The following is a 17,214-nucleotide window of genomic DNA, read 5'->3' as shown; positions in this document are numbered from 1 at the left end:
TTATTGATGTTTTGCGGTTTTTCTTGTGCAAACCGAATATTTATTTATATTTACTTTTTATTTGCCTGCTGTTGCTTGTAAACCAAAAAAATTGTCATCAAGCAACGCTGAATCTTCAACCCGACATAGAAAATAGAAATGAATCTAAATATTTCCCGCCGTAAAAATATCCGAAGACAAGAAATGCAATTCTGTGCAAGTTTATGCTATTAAATGTGTTTTCATTTTGACAGCGGGTGCCCGTTACGCGTTGTCCACTGCAATTCTGTTCAAAAGGTTACTCCAGGTCCACATGATCTTCAACTGATATATAGCGGGCCTTTCAAGTTTGAGTTTCCCTTTTAGCAGAGTTTTGTTTTGGCATCACTTTTGCCAGATGTTACGTAGAAAATCTGCAACTCACTAAAACGAGTCCCATATAAATTTTTCACTATTAAATTTTTTTTCTACACAAATTTTTTATTTTATTAAAATTCACTCTTAAAATGGTGGACTTGTGAAAAGTATATTTCGTAAAATTAATATTTTCTCTTATTACAGTCGGCTAACAGAGCCCAGAATAAAACATTTGAACGAACAATTTGAGAATGGTTGCTCATCAAGGCAAAATAGCTCAATGGTTGGAAATTTGCATTCTGATTTAAAGCCGTTTGAAAATGTATGGGTTATACTAAAGAAACGGTTAGCATCTTACGAAATAGTCCCAAATAATATCGACGAACGATGATCAAGAGTTCAGAAGGAATGGCGTGATCTTCCACGCTCAACAATTGAAAAAGTGGTCGAGTGCATGCCAAGACGTATAAATAGCGTCATTAAGTAATTTACCATGGGACGTGATTCTAGAAAGGTTTCAAGACAACTTTGGAGTTCTGAAAATTTTAATAAGTCCCGTTCAGTGAAAAGAAAGAATGTGTTTGCTCGGAAAACAGCAGAACTTGATGAAAGTATTCAGAGTACACCTTCTAAAAAATTGAAACAAAGCACTGAAGATGATGTATCTGAAGACAGCAGTACTGAATTTCGAATAATAAATTTTATTATGGTATTCACTGCTATTTCAGCTCTCTTAATGAGCTGGGATTCAAGATTGTAGTTGCATGTAATAACTGTGGAAATTAATATATTCCTTCCTGTTCTTTCATTGGGAATTCTTATGAAATATAAAGAATTGTGCAAGTTGTGTGGCCTGATGAACATGCCGTTTTTTCTAGATAAATGTGCGCATACAATATTGCTTAAATAGATTCTAAATTGTAGTGAAACCGTCGCAGAAGCCTTCATGGCGAAAGCTGTGAATAAGGAAAAGCAAGCAATAGCAACAACTGAAAATGAAGATGCAAATCATTTAACTCTATCGGGAGATGGAACCTGTCAAAAACGGCATATACATCGTCATTTGGAGTTTCTGCTATAATTGGGTATTTTACTGGGAAGATTCTTGATATAAACATTAAAAGCGCATATTGTAAGCAATGAGAGTATTGAAAAAAAAGTGCGTGTAGCGTAGTGCACATAACAGAGTGAAACTTTCAAGGCAGACAAAGAAAGAGGGAGCGACTCGAGAGAGAATGAGAGAAAGAGAGAGAAAGAATATATATCTAAATAAGTTCACAACATTTGCATAGAATACAAAGAGACCAAATTTACAAAACACGGAGAAGGGTCGACCGGTGTATGTAAACGCCGGACACAAGCCGTGGCAACAATGCGCACTACTCCGAGCGTTTATCACCCGCACAAAGCGATTCCAGGACCGCAGTAACGGCACAAATTACCGCAAGGCAATACCAATAAATAAGACGCCGCAATGAATAGCACTTTATAGTTCGCACAAGCACTGGGAAACTGAAATAAGCGCCAAAAAGTAGGCTCCAAAAAAACCCCCAAGAAATTGGGACAAAAAACGCCCCAAACAGTAGGCACCAAGGAAATATAACGCCAAAAAGTAGACACCAAAAACCTCTCCTTTTCCTCTACGTTAAATCTTTTTTCTCTCTCGCGGAACGAAAATGCCCAAAACGTTGCATTACCTTGAAATTTTACTCTCAATTCTTGCTCAACCATCGACGCCTAAGAAGTTTGACTTCAAAAAAGCAAATACAGTTGAGTTCCAGGAATGGCATCAATCGCATGAAGAAGAGTGTACTGCTAATCACAAAGGATATTCTGGGAAAATGGAGGTGGATGCGATGGTCGAAATGTTTCAGCATTCTGAAACAAAATATGGAGTTAATTATGCAAACTATATTGGCGATGGTGATTCCAAGACTTATTCAGGAATTATATCTGTTTTTATACAAAATTATATAAGCAGATCCTGCTTAAATTATAAAAGAAGGACACGGATGGGGACTCGATTACGTGCGCTGTAAACTAAACAAAAAAGTCTTGGTGGTCGAGGTTACCTTACAGGAAGAGTAATAGATAAATTGACTGTGTACTATGGTTGATCAACACGCCGGCATTGTGATTCTATTGAAGATATGAAATATGCTATAATGGCAACTTTTTTTCACTACGGCTCGTGCGATGAAAAGCCGAATCATGGTATGTGTCCAAATGCGAAGAATCTCAGTGCTCTTACCAGCGCGCTGAAGCAAGAGCAGATGATTGCTACTTATACTCACGATTATTCTCCCTTACCTCCTGATGTTTTAAAGCTATCAAACCTACTTACGAAAATCTCAGTAATGAAAATTTACTTTCAAGATGTGTAGGCGGATTCAATCAAAATAATAATGAAAGCTTTAATCAACTAGTATGGAAAATATGCCCAAAATGGTAAATACCAGTAATACTATCGTACAAATTGCTGCATACATAGCTAATGAAAACACTGGAACTTAATTGTGGGCCTAATTCTCATCGGTATGCTGAAAAAATGGATGCTGCACGTATGAAAGTGGCAGATAAGCGCACAAACGATAATACTCGAGAAGGTGGAATGCTACGTAGGCAACAGCAAATCAATATTTTGAACACTGTTCTGACGGCTGAAGAACTATTATATGACCCAGGAATAGAGGACACAGTGTAAGTAATCGTATAACTCTACACAAATCGATAGCAAAACTTTTATGCATTTTTCTCAAAACTATGTTTTTTGAACTGGTGATCACTGTAACTTAAAAACCGCTTGGTAGATTTCAATAAAATTTATACTGCTTTTGAGACACATAAAAAACGCGTGCCTTATCGAAGGTTTTTTTTCAAAAATTTCGATTTTTTTTAACAATTAATTGTCGGTTTTCTTCTCGAAAATAGGAAAAATATTTCCTGACGCCGCCATAATGTTAATTTTGAAAAACAAAAAAAGAGCTTCGATCAGGCAAAAGATTATCTATTAATAAAACTAATTTCTCTTGACCGCTTGATTCTAGATGAATCTCCAAGGACTTGTCATTATCACCACAAGAGACTTCTGGAGGAACGGGCTCCACACAAACAGCGATAACTTTTACAATTATTAATTTTTGTTTTTAAAATTTTGCTAAAGTCAAGTCGAAACATGGTGTATTAATGCTATGTTTTTATTTTTGTACAATAAAGCAATTGACTAGCAAAAAAAAAAATTATTGAAAATCATCATTTTTTCGGGCCTCTGACTACCCCTAACCCCTTAAGGCTAAAGGTCTATGGTCAAATAACTAATATTGGGATTTATGTAATAAATGAATTTCTTGTTTTTTTTTGTAATATCTTTTTTATTTTTGAATATTTTGCAAACTTGAATTAATACATTTCATTTCTTAATAAACGAAGCATTTAACCTGAAATTTGATAGCATTATTTTGAAAATTGACTCTACAGCAATCAAAAATGCATGACTGCGGCAAACATTTAGCCAGTTCTGGTCGTCGCTGTGATTAAGGCAGACACTTGGACCGCCACCAATTACGGAATTACTGTTATACTATCATTAACTCATCGCATGTAAACAAATACCTGGATATATCCAAGCTTTCAGCTGATTCTTATGACCCTAATTATGATGTGGTTCATTTTATAAAATATTTACATAAATTACAGCGATTTTCGCAATTATTTGCCCACAATTATTATAATAAAACTTAATTTACAAATATCGCAATAAAATAATAAAAAAAAAATAAAATGAAGCCTTTTTAAAGCTGTTTATTAGCTATTGTTTAAGGTACTTGACCACCTTGGAAAGCTAAAAAGTACAACATATTCAATAATTTTTTTTTTCATGTTCTGTATAATATATTAAAATAAATTTTTTTTTTAATTTTTATTTAGAGCTTATATAATACAAAAAAAAATTGATTTATTAAAATTTCTTTTTTTAACATATATCCAGGAGGCGCCAAAGTCGAGGCCTGAAGAAAATCATGTCTTGCGGCGGACAGTTAATCTTAGAAATGGTAATTCTAAAACAAAAGAGAGAAACAAAATTTTCAAAAGGAAGGTTCCTTGCGTGAGAATTTACCACAAACTGACAAAAAAAATAATAATAAAAAAATGGCGGATGTTTGAAAAAAAGTTAAGAAAACACCCCTGTTTTTCACAGTGTTATGCTTAAAAAGCAATACTTTATTAACTTTTTTTTTGCAAAATGTGGTAAATTGGCATACAAAACATCTTAACAAATAAAACAAGACCAAAATCATTAAAATCGGCTAAGCAGTTTCGGAGATAAAGTGTCCGCCATTCGAAAAAAAGTAATTTCTGGAAAAACGCGTTTAAAGTTAAAACTTGCTATTTTCTTTCAGCTGAGTCAGCAAGTAATGAGTGCAGGATGCGCCTGCACATTTTCACTGATTTCACTTTGTTAGAATTCGAATTTAAAAAAACAGTTTCAGGTGATGATTTTTAAAAGTATAAGGATTGAAAAAATGTAAAAAAAAAAAATTTTATTTTTTGAAACTTATAAGGTGGTCAAGTACCTTAACGGTATTGAGGCACTGCTTTTGAATGAGGCATTAACTTTAATGTTATTAAAAATGAAGCTCGTTAAAAAATAGTTATCCTCCTTTAACTTTTATTATAGGCTTGCTCACAAACATTGAAGTGGTACCGTCGCACCAATGGTAATGTGGGGCATGCTCCCACTAAAACAAACCTCCGGTCGTCGGTTGACTTCCAACCGGTACTGCATGTTTGCATTACATCAAGGTGGAGGCGTGATTATGTCTATTCACCACACTAGGAACCTGCATCCAGGGCCTCTGACTGGGCCGTATGGAGGTAATACGTGGAAGATAGTCTCCAATTGCTTCCACTGTGGATGGGATCAAAGGAACATCAAAAATGCAGTAATGTCATGACCAATTCCGTCTTGTCACTGCATGATTTAGTCGTGCGTAATAAACTCAGACGTCTGTGATTGTAGTCAGTTTGCCCATATTCGACCTCCACTAGAACTCTGCTTCTAAATGGATACAAGCTCAGGTGTCATGGCTGTCTGCCTCCAGCTGCTGCTGTTGAAACAGTTCCCTTCTTCGCCTTTCTTCAGAAAGCTCGCTCATCGACCGCATCACCAACTTAGCAAACTTGCACGTCAGACACATTGTACCGTAGCTCTGTCTTCACTGACGGTTCCAAGATGGAATCGGGAGTCGGAGCAGGGATTCTCTCTAAATCAGCCAATTTATCTATCTCCTTTAAACTGCCGAATACTGATAGTGTTTTTTCAAATAGAAGTCTTTGCGATCCTGCAAGCAAACAAAATACTTAGGGAGCGCGAGAGCGAGGGAGATATTAACATTTTCTCCGATCGCCGCCATGGTGCAGAATGAAATTAATAAGCTTCTGTAAATAGGAGATCTAATCTCTTCGGTGTGCAGGTAACATTTCTCTTATCTGGGTTCCAGGACATAGGAACATAAAGGGAAATGAAATTGCTGATGAGCTTGCCAGGAAGCGGACTGAATTGGCCTCAGAGACCTTCTACCCGGTCATGGGCATCCCCCTGACAGTTGTTAAAGGGGAACTGCACAAATTATTTCTCAGGAAAGCGCAGAAAAGATGGAGCTTCATTTCTTCATGTGGTATTTCGAAAACCGCTTGGCCCCATTACAATATACGAAGGACTCAGAAAGTCCTTTAGACTCTTCGCCATTCAATTTCCAAACTCATAGTTGTGTTTGCCGGTCACAGGACGATCGGCACACACGTGGAAAAGCTAGGGTTACCATTTAACCTCCATTGCAGAAGCTGAAGGGACCTTTCAGAGAAGGAGCCTGTTGAGCACTTTCTCCGTAAATGTGCGGGCTTGGCAGCTAGACGATTAAGGTCACTGGGTGATCCTTTCTTCGTCAGCCTGGGGCAGTGCGTCAACATAAGTCCCATCAATCTTCTCCATTATATCAACAGATCTGGCTGGCTGTAGATATCTGTCTGTTGGAGGTCTCATAATGGTATTAAAACGGCGCTTCAGTGCTACTTGAGAAGTGCCAGACTGGTACTTCAACCATTTCACCTACATACCTACCTACTAGACACATTCGGCTGTATGCCATACGGCAGCGTTAACTCCTCACACGAACTTTCTTCTTACGACCCGAGGGCAATGGAATAGAACATGCTTCGCGTCTTCGAGCTCTTCAGGGCTGGTGGTGCAATATGGTGAAGCTGCCAGCCCAAATGTGTGCAGATAATGTTGAAAGCATCATGTTCAGTCAGCAACTGTGTTAGGTAAAAGACAACCTCTCCAAATCTAAGTTGTAACCATATCTTGGCGTTCGGGATGAGTCCAGTGGAGAATGAGTCTCATTTTCGTTACCATTCATTAAGCGTTGAGCTTCGTTGCTCTCGTTTCTGCTCCCTTGAACGGCTTGTGCCTGGGCTGTCAAAGGGGTAATGTAATTCGTGTGCACGTACATATGTCCAGAGGAATTTTTCCGGCATTAAAACAGATTGCGTCTTTGTATACTCTCCTATAGGCAAAAGCTACTCGCAGCGCGCGCTTGTCCTATAGACATGTCCTGCATCACGCTGGTGTATATCTCGATCATGGAATCATATTGGTGCGGCATAAAACAAGATTGAGTCTGTAACTGTGGGGAGAAATCTCCATCTTGCTCCTTGTACTTCTCCTATTTGCGGCAGTAGCCGTCTTAGCGCGTTTGTTACAACAGGGGATTTGGCGCCCGCTATGGTCGCGTGCTCTTAAAATATAATATCATTCACTTATTAAAATCATTCACTTAAGTTATTATGGATACAAAAATTAAATTATCTAGGCTTAGGACCTATGAAGGGAGTGTTTGTCCTTTTTCGCTAAAGTGTCCGCAATTTCATTGCCTTCGTGCCCCTCATGTCCCGGAGCCCACACCAAGGTAACAAAGTCTCTTGATGCTAGGGTGTTGAGGATTTAAAAACATTTCCAGACCAACCTTTATTGGAATGAGAAGCTATCCAGTGATTTTAAGACTGTCAGAGAGAATGTTAATATTGGCACCGCGTGTGCCTCTCCGTAGACATTCTCTGGCACACAGGTCTAAGGCGTGGACCTCCGCCTGGAAAATGGAAGTGTTTTTTCCCATTGCAATTGCTTTTTTGAAATGTGGTCCGACAATTTCAGCCCCGGCACTACCATCTTCATTTTATCAGTAAACCACACCTGTGCGCCATATTTTAAGAATATTTCATTGTTTCTCCACGCTGAGCGGTCACTAATGACCACTTTGAATTTCTTGGAGAATTCTAGTTTCCTTTCCATCTTATCGTGAACTGTCAGACACGGAGAGTTCAGCAAAGCCCTGAAATTCGTATCCGAGATCATCGAGAATCTGTAGGAGCTCGTCCATGATCAATAGCCAAAGGAGCGGTGATAAAACGCCTCTTTGGGGGCATCGTGTGGTTGACTTTACACATCATCTTTTTGGCCCTCATATTAATATTGGGTATGAATTTCTGTTGATGTCGATATCCAACTTTCTGCCATCTTTTTGGTGGTCTTCCTGGTCGTCTCCTTCCTTCTGGTATCTCATCACGAGCTATTTTCTTCAGCTGATTGCTAGGCGCCATCTTAAGTTACTTAACAAAATTGTATCTGCATTAGGTATTATAAAGTGCAAAGGAACTACAGGCCTTAAGGTCAAAGTGATAGTCAATATAAAGTCAAATCCTTGATTTCCTTGTGTTTGTGACTTGATTTTTAAGTTATTAAATAAAACCGTTTTTCTTAATTTTGAATTCACATTTTATTCAAAATTTTTGTTCACCACTTTAATTTTCTCCGATTTTTTCTAAATTTATTTTGGTAAATTTTTCTAACTTTATTTTTCGGTATTTTTCTAAATTTATTTTTCTGAAGTTTGCTAAATTTACTTTTATGTCATGATTCAATTATGGATCTATAATTGAACCATGCTTTTATGTATTTATTTGAAAAACTGTCTTAGCTTTATAATATGTTCAAAAACTTTTTTTTCAGTTCCAAGTTATAAAATCAAAGCCTATTTTTTCTATTAGTTTCTAGTTTTTCGGGTTGTGTTGTAGCTTTAACGTGAGTAAATTGTTTGCGGGTGCGTGGGCATGTTGTTGGTAGTTTATTGGGTATCAACTATTAACTTACATGCCTATATTTTCATATACATATATCTATCATATTTAAGTACATATATTCCGTGAAGAAATTTTATATAATTTTATTTTTTATGTAATACATTCAATTAGGCGTTTTTTAATGGCCGCTTTTTATTTACTAAACAATTGGATGTGGCAAGGTCACCATCGTCAAGCTGATTTTGACAGTTCAAATTGAATGCTTTTATTTACATTCGTATCGAATGCAAAAATAAATCACAATCAAGTGATAGCACTACATAAAAATCAACAGGAAAGCAGAAGCATGAGTATTAAATCCACATAGAAGGCAAAGTGTTGGCATACGTGGCCTAAATTTAATTTCATCAGTACAAGGACAAAGTCGACATCCATATATCACTAAGGCCCTCATTGACTATACACAAGTTTCCATGGCAGTGTAACCATAACAGTGTAGCAGCATTGCTGAATTTTTAATACAAAACAAAAAACGAGAATTTTTCACAAGTACATACACGACGCCCACGCAGGTGTGACTTAGAACTTAGAATATGTTTCTTTTCGACTGGCTGCTGCAACGGATATTGCCAGTGATATTTTTCCATCTGCGGCCGTTTATCAAATGGTTTTTACACACATTCACACGCCTCTCCGAACTTCAACGCATTGTGTATGGCGCACAGGCGGGTGCCAGGCGCACACGACAGGTGGAACGTTCACTAATGCTATCGCAAAATATCGAAATACAGCAACTACTGAGGGAATTGGACAGTGCTGTAGAGAGCTGTAGCGAAGAGGAACTACGCCATTTGCCAGCGCGTGCGGTTAGCGTAGTACAACACGCGAAACACATAAAAGCGAAAATACATCCAGACTTTGCGCCACTCTTTGGTAGTTGCGTGTTGCAAATTTGGAGTTATCGCCATCTGCTGCATCAGGTGGAGCGCTTACGTGCAGAACCATATGATGCGGATAATTTGGATCACGAACAGAAGTTGCTAGAGCTGTGGAATAGATTAATGCCAGAAGAGCCGCTTGAAGGACGCATCACCAAACAATGGCAAGATATAGGCTTTCAGGTGTGTAAGATTCAAATATGAATTATTCAGACATAATTTTATGGGTAATATAAATAAGTATGCGTATGCGATTCTAGGGTGACGATCCCAAAACCGATTTCCGCGGCATGGGCGTACTTGGCTTGGAGAATCTCTTATACTTTTCGCGCGAATATCGTGACGCTGCCCACCACGTGCTATTGCACTCAAAACATCCCGTATATGGTTACACCTTTGCCATAGTAGGTATAAATCTCACCGCAATGGCCTATCGATTACTTAAGTCTGGCGATGCAAAGGTGCATTTCTATAATGCAGCGCAAGCTCTTAATCAGGCTTGTTCGCTGGCGCATTTCCATAAATTCTATTGTTACTTGCTTTTCGAATTCGATCGTTTCTGGATGGAATCGGAACCTACGAATATAATGGATTTTCGTGATATTTACCAACGATTTGAAATTTTAATAATGGAAGCTTTACACAATGACAAAACACTATTCAAAACGAATCTCGTTGTAGAGGAAGTTTAAATGCACAAAAATGGATTTTACTTAAGTACTTAGGCTCTTCAATGTAAATTTATGTGTAACTTTAAAAAATTTGCTACACTTTTAAAATGTTGTAATAACTAAACCTGCTAGCATTAATTGATAATTGAATTATATAAATACTAATAAATATGTTTCGCACTGGGACATGATTGCTCACTGGAATTATTTTATTGATTTTAAAGAACCCTTAGACTGCGTAACTTTCGCCTAGAATGCAAGTTTTTATTGCAATTCGAATTTTTAGAGAGCTTTACACTCCCCACACATGTTCCCCGACTGTCAGTTCATGGCTACCGGCACTATACGCCCAAAAATAACCTCTAGCTGTATTCCCCAAAAGTATATAGGAATGTTTTATGCTGTTCCGACAACAACTTCCTTCATATATGCAGAAATGCTGCTGGAGGTAGAACTCTTGGCCGAATGTAAGTCCCTTTTGCGATATGTTTTTATATTGCATCTAATTTGAGTTTTTACTCAACTCAAAACTAGTTTAGGCAAAAATGACTAAGATTTTCTTTTGTATTGGAAAGGCAAGGTTTGCAAGTATAAATGACAATTGTTACCGGACAGATTTCTCCCGATGGCCTTGACCACAGTCTCAGATTTCAGTTAATTTCAAATTTTCAATCACTTTTTGAGAAAATGTCGGGTCTATTTGGTTTATCATACCACGGATTTTGGATGCACATAGACACTATCTTAAACATAGCTCCACATAAATAAATTCATTCGGATACAGGGATTTTCATTGTATTAAAAACATAAATTTTCATCCTAATAAATAAATAAATATATATTTATAAATACCTAGCATCTGAAAGAAATCTCTCTTTCGAAATACCATTATTTATTTTTATCTATTAACAAAGTGGCAAAGCTGACAGAAAAATAAACAAATTTAAAAAAAAAAAATTTCCTCAAGAAGCGTGGGAAATTAAAAAAAAATTTATACCGTTTTTCTTGCTCTGGTGTCTCTTTTTTTCCAGCTTGCAAATGTAAAACACATTTTTTTTTATTTGATTATTTTATAAAAATAAAAGAAATGTAAATAATTTTCAATCTGGGTGCCAGATTTTGATGAAAATATCATAGTGCCAGCGTAATACCTCTAAAAGTATTTGTATGTTGTTTTGTAGCAGCAAAAACATTCCCCATACATGGACCAGGAATGCTGCTGGAGTGAGTCTTTGGCCAGATTTATAGTAAATCCGGGTCGTTCCGGTAACGTAGAACCGACTGTCGGGGGAATGGGTATCTTGACTTCTGCTGTGTATTAGTCAAAAAAATCAATTGTCCAACCTGCCAAGATATAAGACCATTGGAAAACAAAGTTTTTGTAAGTGAGTAAAAATGAAGCATAAATGTAGTACATAATAAATTATTTTATTCTTTTCACACTGGTACTAAAAGCTAATTACGTCCAATTTTCGTGTCTTTGTTTTTTGCTTGTAGATGCATTCGTTTCCGCACTAACACACTGCGTTGCCAACTAAGTAAAAAAGCCTTGATTTTTCATAACTTAATTCTTCCTTTTATCAATAAATATGTAAACACCCGTCCGAACTTTTAATTCCTAAAGCAAAAATCTGCCCAACTCTAAAAAAGTTACAAACACTGGAAATATTTGCTTTCAGCTTTATCGTAATTGCAATCGTTTTATTCATCATTTTGGTGCACGCGCAGTTTTGAATGAATTGTATAAGAGTACATATTTTTCATAATCTCAATTGTATCACTGATTTATGTATGTCATCATGTATTCGTAATCATAATTATGCAAGTATGTATGTGTATGCATATAAATATATGTAAATGCGTATGAAATTTATATAATCGCGGTTCTATTCGTAGTACATTGAGATTTTTTTTCGCTCTATTTGTTTCAACGAGATTAAGTGAATGAACTTAATTTCTAGAATACATAGCGTTAATTTCCTTTTGCATTTTTAATTCACTTTCAATACGTATTGTTTTATAAATTTAATTTCGCAAGAATTACTTTAAGGTTGCAAGCTTATCGTATTTAATGATATTTGTTATGTGCATTGGTATCGATCTTAAATATATTATATATATTGATAAGTTTGTAAATAATATTCATTGAATGAATGCATGCAAGCGCTGGAATACTTTAAAATGGCTTTAAAAAATCACACAAATCAAGGAAAAATTACACCAAAATAAGCATAACTGAAGCAGTTAAATAGCACGTGCTGTATATGTAAATTAAATTAATTTACGCACTAAAATTAAATTATTAACATAAGAAATCGCGGCTCAAGTGTTAACAAAGCATTGAGGAATGCCTCATACATTTAATTATTTTAATACATGGCTTGCATTATCCTTGTATTTGCACTTACGTACAGAAGTCCATATATAAATATTTCAATTGAAAATCAGACCCTTTTGACTTAAAATTAGCTATGACAATTATTTGAAAATCGCTTAAATGCGCAAATAACCGAAATCACACATAAAAAAATAAATAAATATCACCAGAAAAAATATATACTAAAAATTCGGTCGCTTTTAAATTAGAACACCCGGTATTTTTCAAAAGTCCGTTAAAAAAAATGTGGTACTAAAAGCTTTTTAATACTTATGCGTACGTTTTTCTCTCACTTGCTTTTCTTTTTTAATAGTGCCCTAAATACTATCGTTGCTTTTCCCTTAACTCTTTCCTCATATTCTCCTCTTTAGCGATAGAATTTCACTTCCGCTTCCACACAGTCCTTCATCAATTCATCCAATTCTTCATCAGCTGTTGGATGTTCGGCCAAGTAGCTGTTTAGCTCTTCGACACAAGCAGTCTCTAGGGCTTTCAAATCTTCTACAGCAGCTGGTTTACGTTGTGCATGTAATTTGTGCAAAAGGGTGAGAGTGTTATCTAGTGGCACTTTGGTGAGTGGTGAAATTTTCGGGTTGGGCGCAAAGACGAATGGTTTAAAGACTGATTCACTAGCATTGGGTGTTGCCGTGAACCAATGGCATGAAATGCCAGTTGTTAGCACAGAAACAGTAGCCGACCGAGCCGTTGCGCCATCGGCTGCTGAGCGCAGTGTATCAAACATGCTAGTCAAAGTGTAGCTACCATCACCGTTGGGCGTGTCACCACTCCATTCCGCAACTGTTGCATCGCTCGCATCGAAACATTTGGCGAAATTTACATCGCCCTGTTAAATTTTTGATGAAAAATTAGAAACAGTCGGCTTGTTACATATACATTTTACCTCGCCATCCCAGAATCCCTGCGCCTTGAGCTTTTCTCCTAACGCGTCACTTGATTTATCGATTGTAGTATTTACTCCGAGTCCATTACTAGTTATGCGCAGCAGTCCATCGGTTACATGTTGCGCAGCCCACAACTTACCGCCGCTGCTAACCAGCCATACCTCGCGGGGATCACAGACAATAAAACTAAATTTTGCATCGTCTACGCCATGGTTAGATACCAAAATGCCAATGCGTTCCACGGCGTCAACAGCACTGTTGGCGATAGCCAAAGTTAAACTGCATAGCATTAAAGAGAAACAATAGTACATATGTACACTAGGTATCTCAGGAATTTCATTTTACAAACTAATGAAAGCTAATTGCAACAAAACTCACCGCACTATATCAGTCGAACTAAGCGAATCGCTATCACTAGCTGGCTCCTGCGCAGCCCAAGACACGGCCACACATACGTTATGGTCGTTGGCACCCACGTCACCGCCCCAAGCACCAGCACGACTTTTTTGCAATATCACACGCAAAATTTCTCCATTTGCTTTAACCACATCTGCGCCACCATCGGGCTAAGTAAATTCAAGGATGTGAAGAAAAAATGAAAATGCCACGTCATAAGCCAGTGATCAAATTTACCATAGATTACTCATCTTCTCTATCTTCAGACAATCAAATTTCAAGTACAATGTCTACTTACCTTCCCCTCCAGCGCAGTGCTGGCATCGAAATAATGAACCTCTTGTGCTTCCGTTACAGCATCCGCGTCTATCGAGTTGCGTCCGAAGATGATTGTATTTTCGCCAGTATTTGGGGCTTGCACCACAAAACAATCACCAGTTGATGACATCTCGAAAAATTCACCGAACTCCAATAGGAATGAGCAAATAGATTTTCACTTTCAATTGATTTTTCGCAACCCTGCTGACGGGGCTATTACTGTTGTTGGCGAAGATGTAAAGCTCTGAAACGGAGTCAATTCCCACCTATTAAATAGCCTTTCAAGGGAGAAAATCTATTCCAACTAGAAAGTGCCGTATTCAAGATTTAGAATCCGTTTGTATTTTATGATCTTTTATCGCAAAATTCAATTTTCACAAATTATTAGTCAATGAAAATTTATTCAATGATGAGCAAACACCGGCCACGGATGGAATGTGAAAACGAAAAATCATCGCGTTGCCATCAACCTGAAAAGAAGGCGTAAGAAAAAGACCCGAAAGCCTACTGTTCTCTCAAATGGCGATAAAAAGCGTGGCAGCACCTTAACAGTTTTCTTGTTCTCTTTGATGTTAGTGGGTGCTATGATGTAGCGACTGCGGAAAAACAATAAGTTTGGCACAAAAACTGCTTTTAAAGTGTATGAAAAACATTTCCGCGCATAATTTTAGTACTGTGCTGCGAAATGTATATGAAATTCGTGGAAAGTTTAGCATTTCTAATACCTTAAATACGTTTTCAATATTTTACATATCCGACATATCTGCTCATGAGGTGTGTTCAGTGTTGAAGCGTGTAAAATTTTTGGTGGGAAAGGCCGTGTGGCTAATCGAACATTTTTGCCATCCCGCTTGCTCTGTTAGAGTAATCGGAATTTGTATGGGTGGAAGAATATACAAGGTGGATTTCATGCAGTGGGAAAAGCCAAAAGACGAAAGCATAAATGCAGAGAAGGAAACAAAGTGAGTGCTGAGTGCGAGTAAATACAGTGTTGCTAATGTAGTTTTTGTTTTTGTGAGCACTTTTAGTTGCTATTGCTTTTTGCATTCGTTTTGTGGTACTCGTTCGTAATGCAATTAAATTAGTTTCTTTCTGATGGATATTTATTCAATGAAAAATTTGCTGCAAAGGCAAAAGTTAAAATATTTGTTTAATTTTGACTCTAAATAAATATGTTGTCATATTAACAATAGTTGATGTGATTATGACACACAAAATTGATATAATTTTTCAATGTATACGCTGAGTAAATTACAACAGAAACTTAACCAAGTGCAGTGAGCAGAAGAAAATCAATAATACCCGTCAGATGGAATAGAAAATTTTGCTGCGGATTCTCGTTAGTTAAAGGGCGCAGCTTTGTAAAAGATAATATAAATATACTTTGAGTTGTGATGAAAAAAAGAAATAATGTGAATTTAGTAAAAAATTTGTCAAATATTTCGCGAATTCTTTGTGACCGCCCAGCACAATCAGTAAGTAGCGGTGAAAAAGAGGGCGCGAGTGCAAACGAGTTTACATATTGGTGCTCCGCTGGACACAGGTCGCTCGCTAGTCACGTTAACCATTTGCTGTGGCCGGTACATAGCTTGGCTGGCCTAAATAGAAACGTGTTCGCTTGCTATCAGAGAATTTAAACTACTGAATACAGGTGTAAATCGCGCAAAAACCTACGGTGTTGAAAAATTATAAAGTAATTTTATATTTTTTTCTGTCTTTACATTAAGAAAAATCGATAACTAAAAAAATTTCCAAAAGGAAGCGTTTCCAGTCAAATATGTACATACTTCTGATTTTGTATACCCAGTCAGGCACGTTAAGGATATGCATACATACATATGCATGTATATTACATTTCGGCTGACTGGCGGAAAGCCTATCCATGCGTACAGCAATGCGACGTCGCCATCCCCGACGCGGCATTAAATTTTTTGTGTTTACGTCCTCTTTAAGTTGGAGCACAGCAGCCGAAGCGTGTCACCCTCAAGCCTCAACACCTAAATCCACCCCCATCAGTCGGTTTAAACATAGCCAATATTACACAAACGCTTTGTGCATATCAAATTGTGATTATTTACATATATTGCATGTAGTGTTGTGTGATATGCCTCAAAACAAGCTCCAAGTAGTCAATAAGGTGGAAGGAACCTGCTATTTGCTTTCAAGTCCAAGGGGTGTTTTAAACCAAACTGAATTGACTTTCTTAAAACGAAACTCTGTTTTCTCACAACCGCATTTTATATTACATACCCGAAATCACCGTAAATTCATGCATATAATTTTTTTTAACTTTAGTTAGTTCTTTTTTTTCTAACTAGTTCACGATTTTTTCTGTCTGATTTGAAATGAGGGCATTTGAATGGTACAGCAACATCAAAATGTGTCCAATTCGTTGTTGCGTTGCCCCATTTCCCTGTGATATAAGCTAGTTTTAACTAGGTTTATCATTTGCTATGTATATTGGGTTGAAATGTCTGCATGCACACCTACAGATACTTTCGCACATACATATCCTTACGCATGCATGCTCGTACACCCTGTCAGATTCCACGAGCAGCCCAGATTTATGACCTAAATTCCTCAATTTCTGCGCCCACATTCCATTCACCACCCACAAATTTGTGTGTACATGAATTTGTGTTTTGGTGTTACTATTGCAACATGATACCCGTTGTTGTCGCCTCCTCATCCCTTGCTAAAAACAGTGATGCTGCTGAATTTGTTTCCATTGCTGCAATCCTGGTATTTCGACTGATATGAAACACACTATACAGGTTTTCAATATATATCCAAAAAAAAAAAAGATTGATAACTCGACCTTTGCGAACTTTTTGAACTTCCATGACAGGGGAAAAAAGTATATCGCCGTATAAAAATTCTTTATATTTTGTTTTATTCATCTTTATTATTACATTAAATTATTACAATTTACAATACGATGCGCCAATATTTAGAGGTTTTATATGAAGGCATTTTATTTCCCCATAAATGTTTGAGGAAATACTTGTATTTATTTTCTCGATTATGTTGCGAAGATTAGTTTAGTTTAGATGGTTGCTCAGATATGAGGTATCACTTGTTTAAGAATTATAAATTCCTACATTTTGGTAGCATTGAAGGAGGAAAGAAAGACAAGA

General features: G+C 37.0%; 3 protein-coding genes across 8 annotated transcripts in view; 2 read left to right on the top strand and 1 right to left on the bottom strand.

The window, feature by feature from the left end:
- Nucleotides 1–8,712: 8,712 nt before the first annotated feature.
- LOC128857867 (ELMO domain-containing protein 2) lies at nucleotides 8,713–10,288 on the top strand. Its single transcript, XM_054093673.1, has 2 exons — nucleotides 8,713–9,596; nucleotides 9,674–10,288. Exons 1-2 carry the CDS (start codon nucleotides 9,069–9,071, stop codon nucleotides 10,103–10,105), a joined length of 960 nt encoding a protein of 319 aa, XP_053949648.1. The 5' UTR covers nucleotides 8,713–9,068; the 3' UTR covers nucleotides 10,106–10,288.
- A 1,462-nt stretch (nucleotides 10,289–11,750) lies between these two features.
- On the bottom strand, nucleotides 11,751–14,536 carry LOC128871630 (secernin-1). The gene is made up of 4 exons (XM_054113529.1): nucleotides 14,058–14,536; nucleotides 13,742–13,929; nucleotides 13,363–13,642; nucleotides 11,751–13,305 (listed from the first exon to the last, which is right to left on the bottom strand). Exons 1-4 carry the CDS (start codon nucleotides 14,205–14,207, stop codon nucleotides 12,829–12,831), a joined length of 1,095 nt encoding a protein of 364 aa, XP_053969504.1. The 5' UTR covers nucleotides 14,208–14,536; the 3' UTR covers nucleotides 11,751–12,828.
- Nucleotides 14,537–14,642: 106 nt separating this feature from the next.
- LOC128871628 (mucin-19) overlaps nucleotides 14,643–17,214 on the top strand; it is a 125,325-nt gene continuing 122,753 nt past the window's right edge. For 5 of the 6 annotated variants that reach the window (XM_054113527.1, XM_054113526.1, XM_054113525.1 and 2 more), the window contains exon 1: nucleotides 14,643–15,039. The gene's annotated coding sequence lies outside the window, so the exon portion shown is untranslated. Of the gene's footprint in view, nucleotides 15,040–15,191; nucleotides 15,771–17,214 lie in introns of those variants that run through there. The other variant, XM_054113524.1, reaches the window with a different exon arrangement.

The sequence above is a fragment of the Anastrepha ludens genome, chromosome 2 (assembly GCF_028408465.1).
Source record: "Anastrepha ludens isolate Willacy chromosome 2, idAnaLude1.1, whole genome shotgun sequence".
In the NCBI taxonomy this organism is placed as follows: Eukaryota; Metazoa; Arthropoda; class Insecta; order Diptera; family Tephritidae; genus Anastrepha; species Anastrepha ludens.
Note: the sequence above shows the minus strand (reverse complement) of the source record. Positions and strands in the feature narration are given on the sequence as shown.

Coding starts and splice junctions, on each gene's coding strand:
- LOC128857867 (XM_054093673.1), top strand. CDS start 9,069: ATGTTTCTTTTCGACTGGCTGCTGCAACGGATATTGCCAGTGATATTT. Junction 9,597..9,673: donor GGCAAGATATAGGCTTTCAG/GTGTGTAAGATT, acceptor ATGCGATTCTAG/GGTGACGATCCCAAAACCGA.
- LOC128871630 (XM_054113529.1), bottom strand. CDS start 14,207: ATGTCATCAACTGGTGATTGTTTTGTGGTGCAAGCCCCAAATACTGGC. Junction 13,930..14,057: donor GCACTGCGCTGGAGGGGAAG/GTAAGTAGACAT, acceptor GAATTTACTTAG/CCCGATGGTGGCGCAGATGT. Junction 13,306..13,362: donor AGGGATTCTGGGATGGCGAG/GTAAAATGTATA, acceptor AAAATTTAACAG/GGCGATGTAAATTTCGCCAA.